Source organism: Gekko japonicus, unplaced genomic scaffold (genome assembly GCF_001447785.1).
Source record: "Gekko japonicus isolate JY-2015 unplaced genomic scaffold, Gekko_japonicus_V1.1 scaffold959, whole genome shotgun sequence".
NCBI lineage: Eukaryota > Metazoa > Chordata > Lepidosauria > Squamata > Gekkonidae > Gekko > Gekko japonicus.
Genome location: NW_015164699.1, coordinates 253466 through 273102, shown reverse-complemented (window position 1 = coordinate 273102; position 19637 = coordinate 253466). Strand labels below are relative to the sequence as shown.

At 49.2% G+C, this 19637-nt stretch overlaps 1 protein-coding gene across 1 annotated transcript in view; it reads left to right on the top strand.

Annotated features, from left to right (window-relative positions):
- The first annotated feature begins 2835 nt into the window (after nucleotides 1-2835).
- Nucleotides 2836-19637, top strand: part of DHRS11 (dehydrogenase/reductase (SDR family) member 11) — a 28867-nt gene continuing 12065 nt past the window's right edge. Inside the window, exons 1-3 of the mRNA XM_015409487.1 lie at nucleotides 2836-2944; nucleotides 8828-9037; nucleotides 18053-18147. Of these exons, the coding sequence (XP_015264973.1) occupies nucleotides 8918-9037; nucleotides 18053-18147 (215 nt within the window). The 5' untranslated portion in view covers nucleotides 2836-2944; nucleotides 8828-8917. The remainder of the gene's footprint in view (nucleotides 2945-8827; nucleotides 9038-18052; nucleotides 18148-19637) is intronic.

Genomic DNA, 19637 nt, shown 5'->3' with positions numbered 1-19637 from the left:
TCCGAGTGAAGGGCAGGGGTATAAATCCCATCTCCTCCTCCTCCTTCCAACACCCATCAGAGCTCAGTCCATGAGCTACCTCTGCAAGCATGTCCCAGGCCAGCTGGGTTTGAGCAGAGGTGTCCTCCTGTGCATTGGTCAGGGGCAGATTGTGAGCCGCTCTGAGACACCTCTGGGTCTCAGTGTCCCTACACATCCCTCTGGGAAGGGCTCGCTCAAAGTGAAAGGTCTGAAGAGGGCTGTTTTGGATCAAAGAGTGCACCACTGCAGTTGGAGAAACTCTCTTCTCCTTTGAAATGTTTTTTTTGGGGGGGGGGGATTTCTCCACAATGAGTCGAGTCTGGATGCTTCCATGTGAACTGGAAGGCAGGGGGATGGCTGGTTATGCAGAGGTGACCCCTTCCGTTTGAGAAAGGTTAGCGTAGGGGAGGCTGGAACACGCTGGGACAGAACACTTTGGAGTGGGAAGATGAGTCGGTTCCTTAAAGCTTTAGTCATGGAATCAAAAAGCCCCATTTAAAAAAAAATAATCCACAGACATTTTAAATCATAGAGCTGCCAGTTCCTTTAGGTATGTATCTCCCCGCCCCCTTAAAGCTAGTTGGATTTTCTTGTGGCATGAGACATACACCTTCTGCTGTCTTTATTTCTCAAGTTTCCTTTCTCATTTGCTTTCACCATTGTGGAAAACAACTGCCTTATAAGGTAGGCCAGGACCGTCAGTCCCATGCTGCAGATGGCAAGTAATGGCAGAGGCAAGATTTGCGCTCCGGCAGTAAGGCCCCACCCCCCCGCCCAATGAGAGACTCAGGGAGGGGGGGATTTAAATGCCTGGGTTCCCTGCCCGATCTTCTCCAGCCAGCCTGCCACGGCAGGTTGGCTGGAGAGGGGACTTTCCCTCTGAGCCTCTTCAGGGAAGGGGGGGGATTTAAACTCATTTGCGTATGCCTTAACTCATTTTAAACATGCCTGCCCTTTGTCAGGGGGTGTAGCATATGCAAATGAGCTCCTGTGCCTCTTTTTCTAGGAAATGACCCCTGAAGATGGTTCTGTTTCATTTGGAAAACCTGAGTGGGAATGGAGGACTCTGGGGGGGCACATGTGACTTGCCATACTTGGAGTGGGGCTGTGGCGCCGTGGTAGAGCATCTGCTTGGCAGGCTGAAGTTTACTGGCATCTCCAGTGAAGGGAGTTGGCTGGCAGCAGGCGATGTGAAGGACCTCTGCCTCGAGTCTCCGGAGAGCTGCTGCCAGTCTGAGTAGAAGATACTGACCTTGATGGCCCAGTGGTCTTGATTCAGTATAAGGCAGCTTCCTGTGTCACACCCTCCTCGGAAAGGGATTCTCTGGTGTGTGGCAGGAGCTATCAAGCTGAAAATAAGGAGGGGTCTGTGAAAAATTCTACATCAAAATATGAGTCGTTGGGTTGATTAAGGTCTGCAACGGCTGCACTACACTGCAGTAAATTCTGCTTATTCATTTACTGCCTTCCTTTCTACCATGGCTTTCTTCCCAAATGGGACCCAAAGCAGCTTACGTCCTTCTCCGTCTTCTCCTCACAACAGCCCTGCGAGGTAGGTCAGGCTGCACGTGTGTGACTGACTCAACAGGTTTCTGTGGCAGAGGAGGGATTTGATTAAGTACTCAAAAGGCTGAGTAGCAAGAACAGGAAAAAATAATATAAGTATTTATTGCACGGTACACCAGATAAAGATTAGAAACACATACATGAAAAATTAAAATGCCCTATACAGCAACCTATTAGACTTGCACATACAGTGATTACAGGATTGCTGCTTTCCTTCCTGGTTCACATTTGCACGCACCGAGCAGACAGAGCTACGGCAAAGGACAGAATATTGGCTCAGAGGCATTATCCTTGATGAGTGCTGGCGTCTTATTATTTACAGGCCTGTTTCACAATCGTTATTTGGAGCCTCACCCCGTAGTGAATTATTTATAACCTGCCCAGCCCTGAAAAGATCTTCTAGTTTTTATGCATGTGCAACACAGTTTAGACCACCATAGAAGGCTCTTAGGGCCAAAATGCATCTTGCTTAGTTGGTTGCATATTATCCTCATATGAAACCATTGTTGGCATCTTGTAATCACTGTATGTGCAACTCTAATAGGTTGCTGTATAGGACATTTTTCTTTTTTATGTATGTATGTTGCTTTTAATCTTTATCTGGTGCCCTGTGCAACAAATGTTTGTATTATTTTTTCATGTTCTTGCTACTCAGCCTTTGGAGTACTTAACTGGATCTTCAGGTTGGATTTGTTTCATAGTATCAGAGGAGGGATTTGAACCTGGGTCTCCCAGACCCTAGGGGCTGCGGTGGCTCAAGTGGTTAAGACGCTGAACTGCAGACCGGAAGGTCAGTAGCTCAGCAGTTCGAGACCCGAGTGCTGCATGATGGAGTGAGCTCCTGTCTCTGGTTCCTGCCAATCTAGCAGTTCGAAAGCAAGAAATTGCAAGTAGATAAATAGGTACCACTTCGGTGGGAAGGTAACAGTGTTCCATGCACCTCGGCATCTAGTCATGCCAGCCACATGACCACAGAAACGTCTTTGGACAGCGCTGGCTCTTCGGCTTGGAAACGGAGATGAGCACCGCATCCTTAGAGTCAGATTCGACTGGCTTTCGAGCAAGGGAAACCTTTCCCTCACAGACCCTCGTCCGACACTGCCTACTCCATCACACTGGCAAGCCTGTCTATATTTAATTTCCTCTCCACCTTTTCAGCCAGAAGGATCCCTCCACAATTGCTGATGTAGAACAGTGAAATGCCATTTCCCATCTTTCCTGACATAACACAGCCTCCCGCCCAGCTCTCAGTGTCTGCCACCCGCCTGTAGTCCTTGGATGGAATGGGATAGAAATCAAAACCAGAAGGCTTCCCATTACGGTCGGCATTCTTTACTACAGTGAGCAGCGTCGAGTGGTAAGTTAGTTTCCTCATCTTGTCGGTAAGGCCGGTCCTGGGATGTTTTGGTCCCGTCTTTCTCGACGTCTCCTCATCTCCTCCAGGCAGTAGAATCCAGACGCCACGTGATGCCTCCTCTTGGGCTACAAGTTTGTCGCAGGCTCCGAGGCTGACGTGTCTGAGACAGGGCTGTCTGTCCTTGTTAGCATCAAAACCCCAAAGCCCATCAGCAGAAGAGGAAAAAAGGCTTGCTCTGGGTTGGCGAGGTCTTGCTGTGGCTGGCCAGGTGACCTTCACGGAGCTGGCATGCTAGCCTCTACTCCTCTTCCCTTTTTAGCATCATTTGATTATGACAGGATAGTTCATTGCAACGGGCAGCCGAGCCAATTCCCGCAATGGAAGAATCATGAATTCAGCCACTGTGGCGCTCGGGCAACTGGCAAAACATAAAACCCCTTTCCAAGAAATAGATGGTGGTTACAGTCCACATAGCTGTTACTACAACACAGCAAGGCGGGCAATCCAAAGAGCCGGTAAAAAGGCCAGAAATACATCAACGTTAGCAGCATTAAAGAGAAAGCCAAAAAATGACAGAGACAGAACAGACTCAAACCTCCAGACAGAGATGGCAGATCTGCCAGCGCGGTCTGATCTGACTGCTGCTGAAATCCCTCCAGGAAAGTGATGCTTTTACTCCTCCCGAGAAGGTCGACAAAACAAGACTGATTTGCTTAGTAAATTGAATGTTTTGTTGAAGGGGAAAAAACCCAATGAAGATCAGCAAGACAAATGGCTTTGGTAACGGAATGGGCCTTATTGGTTGATTGCTGGGCTGCGAAAAATAAGGTGGATTCAAGCGTTCTGTGTTCCCGTAATTATCAGGGGGCAGTGGTAGAAAATGGCATGGATGAGGGGAGGTCTTGCATGTTGGTTATTGTTATTATACTTAGCTCTTCAGATTATTGGTTACTTCTCCGGAAAACTGCTTGAGATGGCTTGCGACAGTTCCGAATGAAACAAATGAAAACTCGCCAAATTGTTGGTAATATAAACGGTCCCATGAAAGGCACAAAACCCAGCATGGCAATAAAAGCCTGCAGTGTTCCCTCTAAGCTGAATTAGTGTGAACTAGCTCACAGTTTTTTAGCCTCCGGCTCACACATTTTCGTCTTCGGTCAGGAAGGATGGCTGCCAGAGCAAACTAATTGATGCAGCAACTAAATCGCTCACTCTCGACTTTAATGCCGGTCGCTCACAAAGTAGAATTTTTGCTCACAAGACTCCACAGTTTAGAGGGAGCATCAGCAGCAAGATGAAGGCTGGCCCAGAGCATCCGCCTACACCAGCACAGACTAAGAACAATCTATCCAAGCATCAGGAGAGTTGTATGAAACGAACACAAAATCCAAACAGCAGGACCAGTCCCCAAAGACAACTACAGACAAATGAGGGGCTTGAGGGGCTCAAAGCAGCATGTAAGGGCATCATGCGCTGCTCCCTGTGCAACCGTCTTATGGGGTGAACTGGAGGGCATCACGCGTATGGTCCCCCCCAAACCTGGATCAGATCCTGCCTGGTCGCCTAGAAACAATCGTTCCTCGCCACTGGTGACCAAGCTACTGGGTGTTGACAGGTCTGGTGTAGTGGTTAAGTGCGCAGAGTCTAATCTGGGAGAGCTGGGTTTGATTCCCCACTCCTCCACTTGCAGCTGCTGGATGACCTTGGGCAAAGCCATAGTTCTGTCAGAGCTGTTCTTTCAAGGGCCATCCTCTCAGAGCTCTCTCAGACCCACCTACCTCGCAAGGTGTCTGTTGTGGGGAGGGGAAGGGAAAGGAGTTTGTAAGCTGCTCTGAGACTCCGAGTGAAGGGCATGGGGTATAAATCCAATCTCCGCCTCCTTGATCAATTCTTGGCCTTCGAAATAAATTCTCACTCAAATTCAGGTCTGTGTTGCTGACTCGGTTGTCTGCTTCCAGGTGGAAAGTGAGCTGACTTCAGAAGTGTAGGATCAGAGTCTTACATCTCCCCCTCCATTCCAGTCAGTACTGTAATGGGGGGTGATGGACCTTAATTTGCTCTGGAGTGCTTTGCTGAATGGGTGCCAGAACATTTAGCGTCTCAGTGTGTGAGATTAAACATTCGCAGGGGAATAACGCCCCTGATTCCCTGAACAAAGCTGGGGTACTTACGGACCTCCTGGCTGGAGGTTTGATTGCTCTGGGACTCCTTCTCTTCCCAGTGGTTGCTCTCAGGCATTTCCCTTTTTTAAAAAAATGAAGCTTTTAAGATTCCCTTGTCAGTGAGGAAGCTCTAATAAGGCCTGTCCTCTTCTAGCTTTCAACGGGCTGCAGAATAATGTTGGCTGTCTTTCTCTTGCTGGAAAAAGGCACCAATGTGTGAGTTATTGTCAGGGTCAACAGCAAGCAGGTCCAAACACAATCTCCTGGAAAGGCTATGTTTTATTAGAATACTAGTCTGTTGCCAAGTGGTACAGGTACATTGTCAGGAATAACAATGGCTGCAAGGGGCTCCATACATATACTATGATGCTACATCTAGCTAAGCAAATGAAATCCAAGCGCGCACGCGGGAATCCTCCTGGCGGGATATTATATCATGAACGGGAGACTCACCCCAATCCCATGAGAGCAGAAATATTCACACCCGTAGTGGAATTGAAGCCCTCCCCTCCCTTCAAGGTTATACCGATAGCGCCATCTGGCTGAGCCAGTTTGCACGGGGGGAAAAGAGCGCCTCCCTTATGTTACCTACAGTAGCCAAGCAAAGCAAGCATGTGCGGTTGCGCAAAGGCAGGGATGAAGGTAAACAAAGAAAGCATGGCAGCTAGCTGACATTCTGACACCTCAAAAGAAAATCAGCCCCCTCCCGGAATGCCCGGGAGACCTCCCGGTTTCCCCGGGAGACGTTCGTGAAAATCACGCAAGAGGTCAGGGGCCCGAATATCTCCTACTTCCACCCATTCTCGGTGCTGGGGACCAAAATGCACCGACTCCACAAGGTAGTACAAACGTCCACTTTTTAGTTTAGAGTCCAAAATGCTAGAGATCTTGTAATGTTCTTCACCCTCCACCAAGAGAGGGGGAGGCACCGTCGGTTCAGGGCGCCATCGGGCTTCAAAAGGCTGAAATGGAAAATTGGATGGACATGTTTTAGATTTTTAGGTAAATCCAACTCTACAGTCACATCAGTAATCAGCCTTCTCACTTTAAAAGGTCCGATGTACTTCCACGCCAATTTCCAACAGGACTGAGAGAGTCTCAAGTTCTTGGTGGACACATACACATAATCTCCAGGCTGCAAAACCCATCCCTCCACCCTTTTCTTGTCAGCCTGGTGCTTGTAAGCTGCCTTGGCAGCCTCCAGTGTTTCACAGATTCCTGGCCAAGAGTTTCTCAGCGTTGCACACCAATCTCCTGCATCACCCCCTTCCCCCGAAGAGGTGGTGAGGAAGGGGACTGGGGGGGGGGCTGTCATAGCCCAGAGCAGCCTTAAATGGCGAAACCCCCATAGATGAATGGAAAGCGTTATGATAACAGAATTCAGCCAAGCAAGTTGAGAGTTGGTGAAACAGCACAGATATTGCTCTAGTGTTTGATTCACTTGTTCTGACTGGCTGTCAGTCTCTGGGTGGTAAGCACTGCTTAGGGCCCATTCCACCCCCAAAAGGTCCATTAGTCCCCCCCAAAACTTCGACACAAATTGAGATCCACGATCTGTGATTATCTTGATTGGCAACATGTGAAGTCTAAATACATGTTGGAGGAAAGCTTTCGCTAACAATCAGGCAGTTGGCAAACTGGGAAATGGGATGAAATGCGCCTGTTTGGAAAACAGGTCCACGACTACCCAAATTACGGTCATAGACTTGCTGAGAGGTAGGTCTGTGATAAAATCCATAGAAATCACCTCCCATGGTTTGCTGGGAGTAGGCAGCGGCTTCAAGAGGCCTGGGGGCTTCCCCGGTCTAGGCTTACACATAATGCAGATTTGACATGAGTGCACATACAGTGATAAATCCTTGCACATGTGCGGCCATCAGAATTGATGCTGTAAAAGATGGAATGATTCTACAAAGCCCAAATGGCCAGCCGGCTTAGATCCATGGACTGCGGCTAACACGTCCCCCCGCAACAGTTTTGGAACAAACAGGTTTTTTTCTTTATACCAGCAGCCATTGTCCCTTTGCTCCAAGTCTCCCGTCTCCCTCACTTCATCCATGTCAGATTTTGAGAGGGCGGAGGCAAATTTGGCTTCCCAGCCCCCCACGGGAGGGGGAAGGGGGAGGTTTTCCCTCGATGGTGGTGATTGCTGCCTCCTGTACGATGTCACGAACCTCTGTCCATAGTTCTTCAGGCACTCTATCTATCAAATCCAGACCCTTGAATCTATTCTTCACCTCTACTGTATATTCATCAGGGATGCGATCTAGGTCAAACCTGAATGGCCTCGTGGTTTTCCCAATTTTCTTCAGTTTAAGTCTGAATTTTGCAATGAGTAGCTCATGATCTGAGCCACAGTCAGCTCCAGGTCTTGTTTTTACTGACTGGATAGAGCTTCTCCATCTTTGACTGCAAATTATATAGTCAATCTGATTTCGGTGTTGCCCATCTGGTGATGTCCATGTGTAGAGTCGTCTCTTAGGTTGTTGGAAAAGGGTGTTCGCTATGACCAGTGTGTTCTCTTGACAAAACTCTGTTAACCTTTGCCCTGCTTCATTTTGCTTTCCAAGGCCAAACTTGTCTGTTATTCCGGTTACCTTTTGACTTCCTACTTTAGCATTCCAGTCCCCTATGATGATGAGGACATCATTTTTTGGTGTTAGTTCTATGAGGTGTTGTAGGTCTTCATAGAACCGGTCCACTTCAGCCTCTTCTGCATCAGTGATTGGGGCATAGACTTGGATTACTGTGATGTTGAATGGTTTGCCTTGGAATCGGACTGAAATCATTCTGTCATTTTTGAGATTCTATCCTAGTACTGACTTTTGCACTCTCTTGTTGACTATAAAGGCCACACCATTTTTTCTACGAGATTCCTGGCCACAATAGAAGATATAATGGTCTTCTGAGTTAAATTCACCCATTCCTGTCCACTTTAGTTCACTGATTCCTAAGATATCGATGTTCAGTCTTGCCATCTCATTTTTGACCACGTCAAGTTTACCTTGATTCATAGATCTTACATTCCAGGTTCCTATGCAGTATTGTCCTTTGTAGGATCGGACTTTCCTTTCACCATCAGACACATCCACAACTGAGCGTCCTTTCGGCTTTGGCCCAGCCGCTTCACTCTTTCTGGGTTTACTTGTACTTGCCCTCTGCTTTTCCCCAGTAGCATATTGGACACCTTCCGACCTGAGGGGCTCATCTTCCAGCGTCATATCTTTTAGCCTTTTGATACTGTCCATGGGGTTTTCTTGGCAAAGATAGTGGAGTGGGTTGCCATTTCCTTCTTCAGTGGATCACACTTGGTCTGAGTTCTCTCCTGTGGCCTGTCCGTCTTGGGTGGCCCTCCACAGCATAGCCCATAGCCTCATCGAACCACGCATAGTCTGTACACAAACCCCCATCCTTCTTTTTCCGGAAGAGGACGGGGGCTTTAAACGGGGAAGCAGCCAGCTGGATAAACCCCCTGGCCAAATTTTTATCTATAAACTTCTGCATCTCTTCTTTCTCACCGGGGCTTATAGTATAGAGCTTCCCCTTCGACATTTCCCATTGGGAAGAAGAGCAATGTATAGATGAAGCAAGTAAATGAATATCAGCCAGTTATTTTTATATAATTTGTTTGCTTGCTTCTTTGCAAAATGCTTGGCTGCCTTCAGTCCCTCAAGCAGGATTGCGTTCTGACCTCTTCTCCTCCTAATTTTTTTGGTTCTAGAAACTGGCAGCGGAGTGCCAGAGCGCCGGATTCCCAGGCACCCTCGTTCCGTACAAGTGTGACCTCTCCGTTGAAGAGGAGATCCTCTCCATGTTCTCGGCCATCAAGACCCTCCACCAGGGGGTTGACGTCTGCATCAACAACGCCGGACTGGCCCGGCCAGAGCCCCTGCTGTCCGGCAAGACGGAAGGCTGGAGGACAATGCTGGACGTGAGTAGGAAAGAAGCGTGACTTTAGATGAGGCCGAGCCGATTCAAAGCAAGTTTGAGGTGAAGAAGAAGAAGAGACTGGATTTATACCCCACCCTTCACTTGGAGTCTCAGAGCGGCTTACAATCACCAGTCCCTTCCTCTACCCACAACAGACACCCTGTGAGGTAGGTGGGGATGAGAGAGCTCTGAGAGAACTGCTCTGAGAGAACTGTGGCTGACCCAAAGTTTCCCAGCTGGCTGCAGGTGGAGAAGTGGGGAATCAAACCCGGTTCTCCAGATCAGAGTCTGCCGCTAATCACTAGGCAAAACTGGCTCTTTTTCTCACAGACGTGTGTGCTGTTTTGCTTCAGATGATAAAGTGAAGGCTTACATGGTGGCACAGTACTCTGTATGGGAAAAAAGTTCCCTTCATGTAGAAAACTAGCTTCTCAAGGAGAACGTTAGGGCAGTGTAGTTTTTTACGTGAGGGGATTTTTTTTTTTTGAAACGCGCCTTGTGTAAGTTATCTGATTTGTCTACTGGCTTATGTCCAGAAAAACCTTTCCTGCACACAGAAAGCTAGCCTGTCGAGGAAACTGGTTGGCTAAACGTCCGAAACAAAAGCTCTGCGCAGTCCAGAATTGTGTTTCCAAGAGCAATCAAGTGGCTCTTTCTGGGAAGCCCACAGCGTCTAGCAGAGGCCAATCTGTGAAATGCAGCCTGTAGCCTTGGAAGTCATACAACTGGCTTCCTGCTGGCTAATGTGGTTGGGAGCTGGCATCGAGGCGGGCTCACGAGCAATGCTCCCTCTAAGCTGTGGAGCAAAACTTCCACTTTGTGAGCTACTGGCATTAAAGTTGTGAGCGAGCAATTTGGCTACTGCATAAATTAGTTTGCTCTAGAGCCCCATCCTTCCTGAGCGAAGACAAAAATGTGTGCGCCAGAGGCTAAAAAACTGTGCGCTAGCTCACACAAACTCAGTTTAGAGGGAACACTGGTCACGAGGCTTAATCCACGAGCGCTCAAGGCCCAGAAGGGCCCAAGCTGTGCCTTGTGGCTGCATAAAACCACCTAATTCTGTGACTGGTGACTACTAGCTCTTTCAGTCCCTCGGTCTGTGACAGTCTGGTGCAGTGGTTAGAGGCTTGGGAGACCCAGATTTGAATCCCCACTCTGCCATGGAAGCTCGCTGGGTGACCTTGGGCCAGTCACACACAGTCAGCCTAGCCTACCTCACAGGATTGTTGTGAGGAGAAAATGAAGAAGAGGAGAACTGTAGTGAGCGACTTTTGGGTCCCTTGAGGAGAAATGAGGGTTATAAAATAAACAAGAGTGCTGTAGGTGAATCTTAAAGTGCGCCCCCGTATGGGGTTGGCGGCTGGCATCTTAAGGGCACAGGCTGTTCCCAGGGGTTCCTGGTTGGCCTTCAGCATGACCTCAGTTTCCAGGGACCCCTGCTCCCCATTTTGCACCTCTGCCATGGACAGAGGCCTAACACTTCTTTCCCCTTTCTGTTCTGCAACTCCTGCGCTCGCTTCCTTCAAGATGCAGGCCAAGGACTCTGTAACCCCCTTCTAGCCTTGTGCACAGCAGGGGAGGCTTTGGCAGAATTCTCTCCTTGGTGCTAAAGACAAACTAAGGGAGCCCGTGTTACCCATATTGGGGGTTGTCTCCTTTTTAATTGGGAGAGTTAGTGATTGGGAGAGTTAGAGCTTTGCAAAAGGGGCTAATTGTGTGATCTCCACCAGCTCCTACAGGGATTATTTCCCTTGGAAAAACCCTCAGAAATAAACCCAACAGTGGCTTGACCAAGAAAGGTTCTTTTTATTGAAGATGAAATAATAAAATGGTGCACACATACAGAAATAGATGCACATGATAAAACATACACACCACACCAGCTACTAGAAATACACGAAAGAGTGGGAATGCAGAAGGGGGCAGTGTTCCCTCTAAGCTGAGTTAGTGTGAGCTAGCTCACAGTTTTTTAGCATCCGGCTCACACATTTTTGTCCTAGCTGAGGAAGGAGGGCTCCAGAGCAAACTGATTTATGCAGTAGCCAAATCGCTCGCTCACAACTTTAATGCCAGGAGCTCACAAAGTAGAATCTTTGCTCACAAGACTCCACAGCTTAGAGGGAGCATTGGAAGGGTTTTTTGGGAAATTATAGTTACTAGTCCAGAAGAGGAGAGATCTGTGGAGAAGAGGCTGTGAAATGAAGCAGCGCTTCACAGAGTGAGGGCGGACGGAGACCCAAATGAGTTTGGGGGCGAGTTGTCAGTAGGCACCCAAGACGCACACACACTGCACAGGGCAGAGCATGGTCCAGTCGCAGGGCACATTGCTACCGGAGGGCATGGTGATGTGACTGATGGGATTAGCTAGAAGTGAAACGATGTGTTGGGGAAAGACTGAGCAGCATTCCCAGGGATGCACAAAGACCTTGGGGAGACTTGTGATTAGAGATGGGCATGGGCATGGACCGGAAAAATGGAGGCCCACAGAGGTTCGTGAATTTCACGGACTATGAATTTCCATGGACTTCCCTGGTTTGCCAACCAGTTTGTGGACCGTGAGGTCCGTGATGGGCATTTAAATGCCTCCAGGGCCCACTTCTGGATTGCGCGTCATGCAGCAGCAGCACAATGTGGAAGCGGGCTCTGCGCTGGAAGTGGGCTCACCGGCAATGCTCCCTCTAAGCGGTGGAGTCTTGTGAGCAAAAGTTCTACTTTGTGAGCTACCGGCATTAAAGTTGGGAGCGAGCGATTTGGCTGCTGCATAAATTAGTTTGCTCTGGAGCCCCATCCTTCCTGAGCTGAGACAAAAAAAGTGTGAGCTGGAGGCCAAAAAAACTGTGCGCTAGCTCACACTAACTCAGCTTAGAGGGAACACTGCTCACTGGCACTGCAGCGCAATCTGGAAGTAGGCTTAGGAGGCATTTAAATTCCTCCCGAGCTCTCTTGCGGGTGCACCACAGTGGGCACAGCTTCAAAGGGTTCCCTGGGCAAAAGCATGTATGGCCCACAGACCAGCCCAAGAGACCAAATGGACCTCCGAAGAGAATCATGGTCCGTGGGCAGTCTGTCAAAACTGCAAATACACAGGCCAGGCAAACAGACCACGAACTGGGGCCCCAGTGCGTCATGAAGTTAGGTCCATGGACTGGTCCGTGCCCACTCCTGTCTGTGATACTTTCATGAGTGTAGCCAGGGCTATTTTGGGGCAGGAACGCACAGGAACGGAGTTCCGGCTGGCTCCCGAGTTGGCCACGCCCAGCAGGAACTAATTAGCATAACAGGCCACACCCAACAGAAGAAACTCATTAGGATTGGCTACATTAGGGGTGTGTGGCCTAACATGCAAAGGAGTCCCTGCTACAAAAAAAGCTCTGGGTTTTGACAACAAACAAGGTAAACAGAATAAGAAGCAGAAGGTGGGTATGGCTGGATGACCACGCTTCTTGTAACATGGGGGTGGGGCCTAATATGCTAATGAGCTTTGCTGTATGCTAATGAGTTTCTGCTGTTGGGCGTGGCCTATTATGCTAATGAGTTCCTGCTGGGCTTTTTCTACAAAAAGAGCCCTGAGTGTAGCTAATGGTTGCTTGATGACCCTCTGTGGTTGGAAGGGGAAGCTGCCAGGGATGGCCGAAAGGTGATCAGTGGCTTCATAATTAAGGTTAATAGGTCAGGGAAGGTCAGGCCAGGGGGGGAAATGATTAGTTTAAGATGAAACACAGTCTTTTCCTAGAGACCCATGATTGCCATTGTGCATGGTTTCAAGGTGAGGGCAGTGGTCGTTAGTGGACAAGCCCATCACACCTTCCAGGATCTCTGGCCTGTGCTTGCGGGCATCCGTTCTGTGCGACACCAGAACCATTTTGCAGACCAGGCGCTGCCCAGAAAGTGCTGTTAAAATGAAGGCTGCTTGGACTCATTCCTTTCAGAAGCCAAACTATACTTTCAGCAGAAGGGGATGTCTGGGGGCTAACACCGGTGAGGAGAAGCAGTGAGGAGAAGCCGCCTTCTACTGAATCGGACCCTCGCTCCATCAAGGTCAGTCTTGTCTACTCTGACGAGCAGTGGCTCCCCAAGGCCTCAGGCAGAAGAAGAGGTCCATTTTTAACTGGGGATGCCGGGGATTGAACCTGGGATCCCCTGAGGGCAAAGCAGATGCTCTGCCGCTGAGCCACAGCGCCTCCATCTAATCAGTCAGCCTAACCTACCTCACAGGATTGTTGTGAGGAGAAAATGGAGGAGGGGGAAACTGTAGAAGCGAGAAGGGGGTCACAGAGTCCTTGGCCTGCGTCTTAAATGAAGCGAGCGCATGAGTTGAATCCCCGTTGGGGAGAAAGTTGAGTTATGTGAATGAGAGAAGAAACTGGCCCACGCCTCTGTGGTTATAGTCCCCCACCCCCCCGCTGGGAAGGAGGGGGTTAAGGAGCCCTTTGCCTTGTGGAAGTCAGTGGGTTGGGCCCGGATTGTAGGCTCCTGCTCAGTTCAATCAACTCAGTTAAAAATTAGCTGGCGTTTCGCCTCTTCCCCACTTCCTCTCTGATCCCTTTTGGTTTATGACATTGTGGCTCAAAAGGGCCCGGGGCAGAGTCCCTTCAGGAGCTCCAAAGCACTACGGCTTACCCTTTGCACATTTCCTCTGTGTCTTACCCACCAACGACCCTGTTTTTAGGCAGGGAATTGAGGTGATAATTTGCATACCCCCCCCCTTTCATAATGTTGCATTGGCCGTTTTTTGGAGAGCCCACCACAGATAACAGAAGTACTTCCTTTTTCTCTGTCTTAAATCTGCTGTCGCTCAGCTTCATCCATCGGCTCTCTTTTAGTCCTAGCCCCCCGTTTGCCCTCTTTGGGCCTTCTTGCTGTCTTCCTCTTCACCCCTAACAGGGGTCATTTCGTAGAAAAAGAGGTGCAGGAGCTCATTAGCAGAACTTATTAGCATAACTTATTTGCATATGCCACACCCCCTGACCTCACCGGAAGTGTGTCAGAAGGCAACACCTGTCAGGTTCAACAGCAAGTAAATCTCTACACACGTTTCCAGGGAAGCGTTATGCTTTATTAGACTACAGGTCTGTTACCATGTCCACAGGTTTATTGTTAGGAATGACAATAGGGCGGAAGCATCCCGACATATAGCAGGATGAGGCAAATGGTTAAGCAAATGAAATCCGAGCGCGCGCGGGGGGGGGGAATTCTCCTGGCGGGAGGTTACATAATAAGCGGGAGAGTCTCAGTGCCCCATGAGAGCCGAAATATTCACACCAGCGGTGGAACGCAAGCCCTCCCTCCGTCAGAAGGTCAGACAGATAACGGTCTCCCTATCGCTGTTTACGGCAAGCGGGCAGAGCAGCGAGCAAGCTATGAGGCATGCGCCGTAGCGCCAGGGTCAGAGAAGGGATCAAGCAAAACATGGCAGCTAGCTGACAACACCCACTGCTCAGGCTCCACTGGACTGTTTTGGATTGCAAGCTATGGGGGGTGGGGAAGGTGCAGATATGTCCTTGCAGAGGAGGGAGAGCTTGTACCTGAAGGTGAGCCGGGGGAGGCTCTGCAACTTACTTGGCTGCTTCTTGCTCCTCGTGGCCCAACTGAGGGCTGCTGGGGGCGGGGCTTGTTGCATGTGCCCACCCCCTGGGCTCCTTACTGCCGGAGCTCTGCTCTTGTGTGCTCCCGCAGGAAATGACCCCTGACCCCTAACCAGATCCTGTGAGCCCATCCCTAGAAGAGCTTCGAAGTCAGATGCTTTGGTGTCCAGGTCTATCAAGTAAGCGAGATGGTCGTGTGGGGGGTGGAGTGGGGAGATTTCTTGCCTTGACGAAAGGTGCGAAGGAAGGCTTTAGCTCTTTGACTCGCTTTCACATCTTTCACAGACGTAGGCACCGTAGTCATGTCGGTGGTGACCAACTGCATGGAGGTTGTTGGGACCGATCCCGTGTCCCCCTCGGTTGTAGGTAGTTTTCCCTTCTGGAGAGAATTCATGCAAGTTTTGGGCAGCGCCTACCACCCAGAGACTGACAGACAAACCGAACAGGTCAATCAGGTGGTGTTGGATCCCCAAGCATCGAGAATAAATCCACGTTTCAGGAAAGCAAAATTTATTTCAAAGCTTTGGAAAGATACTCAAACAAGTCCTTTGTTAGGAATGGGTACAAACAGCCAGGGCAAGCATAATAAAGGGATTTGAACAAGGTACCGAACCAATGGATCACTTTCCCGCTGGTGGGTAAAAGGAAACGGTTGCGCGCTCAATCCCTGGGAACACTGCTATCTCCAGACATAATATAGGTGCAGTTCCCAAGCTCTAAAGGCAACAAGCTAGCATTCAAGCTCACCTCCTACACCACGTCCTCCAGATGTTTGACTTAAGCATTACAGCAGAATAAAATACAGGCTAGCAGGCAGAGGGGGGGAGGAAGAAACTGTACAGCCGTACAAGTAACACAGAACACAATGGCAGCTTGCTGACAGTGAATAGATACCCCTTAACACATGATATGAACACATGAAGCTGCTTGATACTGAATCAGTCCCTTGGTCCATCAAGGTCAGTATTGTCTGCTCAGATTGGTACGGTAGCAGCTCTCCAGGGTCTCCGGTCTGATGTCTCTCACACCACCACCTGCTTGATCCTTTTAACTGGAGATTCCAAGGATCAAACCTGGGACCTTCTGCATACCAAGCAGAGGCTCTTCCATTGAGTCATAGCCAGTGTTCCCTCTGAGCTGAGTTAGTGTGAGCTGGCCCACAGTTTTTTTAGCCTCCGGATCACACTTTTTTGTCTTTGCTCAGGAAGGAGGGCTCCAGAGCAAACTAATTGATGTAGGAGCCAAATGGCTCGCTCACAACTTTAATGCAAGGAGCTCACAAAGTAGAATTTTTGCTCACGGGACTCCACAGCTTAGAGGGAGCATTGGTCACGGCTGCTCCCAATTTCACTGGTTTGTGCTTGGAACATTGTTGCCCTCTAAGTTTCCTGTTTAATGTTGAGAATTTCTAAAACTTCAGAACTGACAGATGCCAAGTTGCTGCCGTTTCCCAGATATGCCTTCCTTTCTTCTTGCAGTTCACCAATGCACTTGAGCGCACTGGTTAAAGCACAGCATAGCAATCTTCCCATTTTGTGCTGAGTTTTAATCGCCGCGCGTTGAATTAAATCACAGCACAGAAAGCAACTTGGATGTGGTGGTGTCAAGGGTCCTCTAATGCACCACGTATTAATTAGCGCACCCATATGCTGAAGCACACGGTTAACTTTTGAGGTGGGAAAGAATGTGAATTTAAGACAGTGACACATGGGACGCGTGTGGCAGTTGGAACAAAGCCTTGGCATCGTGAAGAGGATTTCACTGATGCCTCGCTGTCACTTTGGAACGGAGACCAATTCAGGGAGAAATCTGGAGAATTTCGAAAGCCTTTGTCACCAAACCGGATGGACAGGGGGCCCCTCCCCTTGCTGTCTTGTCCGGTCTCCAGGTCTCCATTTCTCCTCCTTCCAAGCTGGCTCTTAGAAAACCTTTCTGCCTGCGAAACTTGCCCAAAATGTTCAAGCCCTTGTTTTCACGTGCAGAGCAAGGCTGCCCCCTGCCGGTAAGAGCTTGTCAGAACGGGCTGCTAGTAACAAACATCCAGGCCTCACTCAGCATGTACCTGTCTCGCTGCTTCTTGTTGGAATTTTATTCTGTTTCGTAAGCTGCCCTGAGCTGGCCTTGACCGGAAGGGCGGGATAAAAATCTAAAAAATCAAATCAATTCCTGCCGTAACCCTTCCATCAGTGCTGTGATGGCATACTGCTATTCCCGGGGACTGTCACCCACTCTGGGAGGGGGGGGGGCTGTCGTTCCAGTCCCAGAACACCTGCTGCTCCCAGGGACCGTCATTCCACTCTGCAGGATGTCATCTCAGTCCCAGAGCAGTCTACCTGGGCCTTAATCCAAAGTCCATTCCGCATTTTCATTGCAGTTTTATTTGTGTGTGTGTGTTGTGATGTATTTCAGTGGAAGCCATGCAAGTCAATTGGCATTCCGGGCTCCCATTATATCCAATGGGCCTTCAACCCTCTCCCAGTAGAACCAGTTTGGTGTAGTGGTTAGGAGCGCAGACTCTAGTCTGGGAGAACCGGGTTTGATTCCCCACTCCTCCACATGCAGCCGCTGGTGTGACCTTGGGTCAGTTACGAGTTCCCCCCCCAGAGCTGTTCTCTCAAGGGCAGTTCTCGAGAGAGCTCTCTCAGCTCCACAGGGTGTCTGTTGTGGGGAGGGGAAGGGAAAGGAGTCTGTTTGGGTAGTGAAGGGCGGGGTATAAATCCAGTCTCTTCTTCATTGTTCCCATTGGGAAATCCTGTCCTTCGTTTTAGTGCATTCTGGCAGCATATGTGTCAGGTCCTCCCAAGAGTGCAGGAGCAAATGCAGGGTGCTGACTGCCAGGGGAAAGCTGGGGAGGGAGGCAGGGAGGGGTACAGGGGAGTTGGGAAGGAGGCAACCCCTCCCCTGCCTTCAGCTGATTCCTCCAGATTCCCTCCTTCACTTGCAAGAAGCCGTCACGGTGTGTGGGCCCACGGGCAACTCTCATTGGTCAGCAAGTACCCACCGAAGCCTGCCCATAACACTGGCTGTGGATCATACCTTCATGCTGCTGCTCATGGACTTCCTAGAGAGGTCTGTTGCAAACAGGATGGGGTCTCCCAAGCTCCAAGGCAGTCTGCCTCTACATTCCAGATTCCTGGATAAAACAAGAAGGGGAGGACTGTTGTGGGCTTCCCGGAAGCATCTCGCTGACCACTGTTGGATACTGGGCTTAGAGGGACCTTTAGAATGATCCAGATTTTTATGTTCTTGACACAGCATTACGTACAATGTTCTGAGAACGGAACAGAACTGTCCTGTGGGTTTACCAACTTAGATATTTGCTCAAAACTAGCCATCGAGAGAATGACATTGTACGTCCCTGGCCACTGAATGCCAAAGTGTTGCTGCGCTTCTGGAATGTTCTAGCTTCCCTTTCCTGTCTTCTCTTTCAGGTCAATGTCATGGCCATGAGCATCTGCACCCGCGAAGCGTACCAGTCCATGAAGGAGCGAAACATTGACGATGGCCATATCATTAACATTAATAGGTGGGAGCAGGGGTCATTTCGTAGAAAAAGAGCTAGGGGAACTCATTAGCATAACTCATTAGCATATGCCACACCCCCTGACATCACCGGAAATGTGTCATAAGGCCACACACCCCGCCCCCAACGGTCCCGGCCACCACCGCCAGCCATGAGGGGCCCGGCGGTGGACCTCCAAGGCCGGCGGGAGTGCTAGGAAGCCCCGCGAAGGCCCTCCCTGGCCCCAGGCAGGCAGGGGTGGGGAGAGGCAGGGAGGAAGCAACTTACCCTCCCTCTTCTCCTGCCTCCTCCTGGCTGAATGAGGGCCGGAAGCGGGGCGGCCGTAAGCAGGGGGCGGGGCTTCGTCATCTTTTTAGATGTCATTGAAACAGTATACATCCTTTCCCCAAGGGGTGGAGAGACAGGGAGGCCAGGCTTGATGGCAAACCATCGCAGTCCTCGACCAGAGGCCAGGCGGAACACCTCTGTCTTGTGGAACTACCTTAGGTCCCTCAGGGCACATATGTCATTTGGCAGAGAGTTCCGCCAGGCCGGCGCCAGAATAGATGAGGCCATATCTGTCCCTCTGTCCAGCAACATACAGCTGAATGTCATCAGCATACTAATGACCCGAGACTCTGCGCCAACTGGGCAGATTCCCTTTCAGCTGCCTTCACTGCCATCTCATAGGTTTTCATAAACGCTTAATTAACCTTTAATGAGTAATCTTTAGCTGTAGGGAGCCATAGTGTTTTATAAACTGTTTCGTCTAGGCATACTTTTGTTTTTGAAATTTTTTATTTTATTAAAAGTAAGTTACATATATTTCATCTACTTCATTTGCATACATATCAGAGTCATTTCTCTCATAGTGATTTAAATACAAATTAGGTATTCTAGGTTCCTGTCTGTTCCTCTATCCATTTGTACACTTTTCCCCATCTCTTTTTATGTACCTTCTCATTTTTATTCTGCATCATTAAGCTTAGGTCGTCCATTCTGGCTAATTCTAATATCTTGTTCATCAGATCTTCCTTGGTAGGTAACCCTTCTGCTTTCCATTGTCGAGCTATTAATAGTCTGGCAGCCGTTATAACATAGCTAATTATGTATGAGTTGATTATTATATCCTTTCGGGATCATGTTTAAGAGATATATTTCCGGTTTTAATGCTACATTTTTACCCAGGCTTTTTTTGTATTACTTCTCTCACCATTTTCCAGAATTCTTGTATCTTACTACATTGCCACCACATATGGTAGAACGTCCCTTTACATGTTTTACATTTCCAACACACATTTGGGTACCCCTTATAACATTTGGCTAGCTTATCAGGCGCCCAGTGCCATCTATGAAACATCTTGTATACATTTTCTTTGTATGCTACCGCTCTCATGAACTTTACCGTTTTCCACATACTTGCCCACTTCTCCTCCCCTACTTCTCCTATATCTTTCATCCAGGTGATCATTACAGATTTAATTTCTTCGTCCTGTTCAAAGTCACTTAATAAA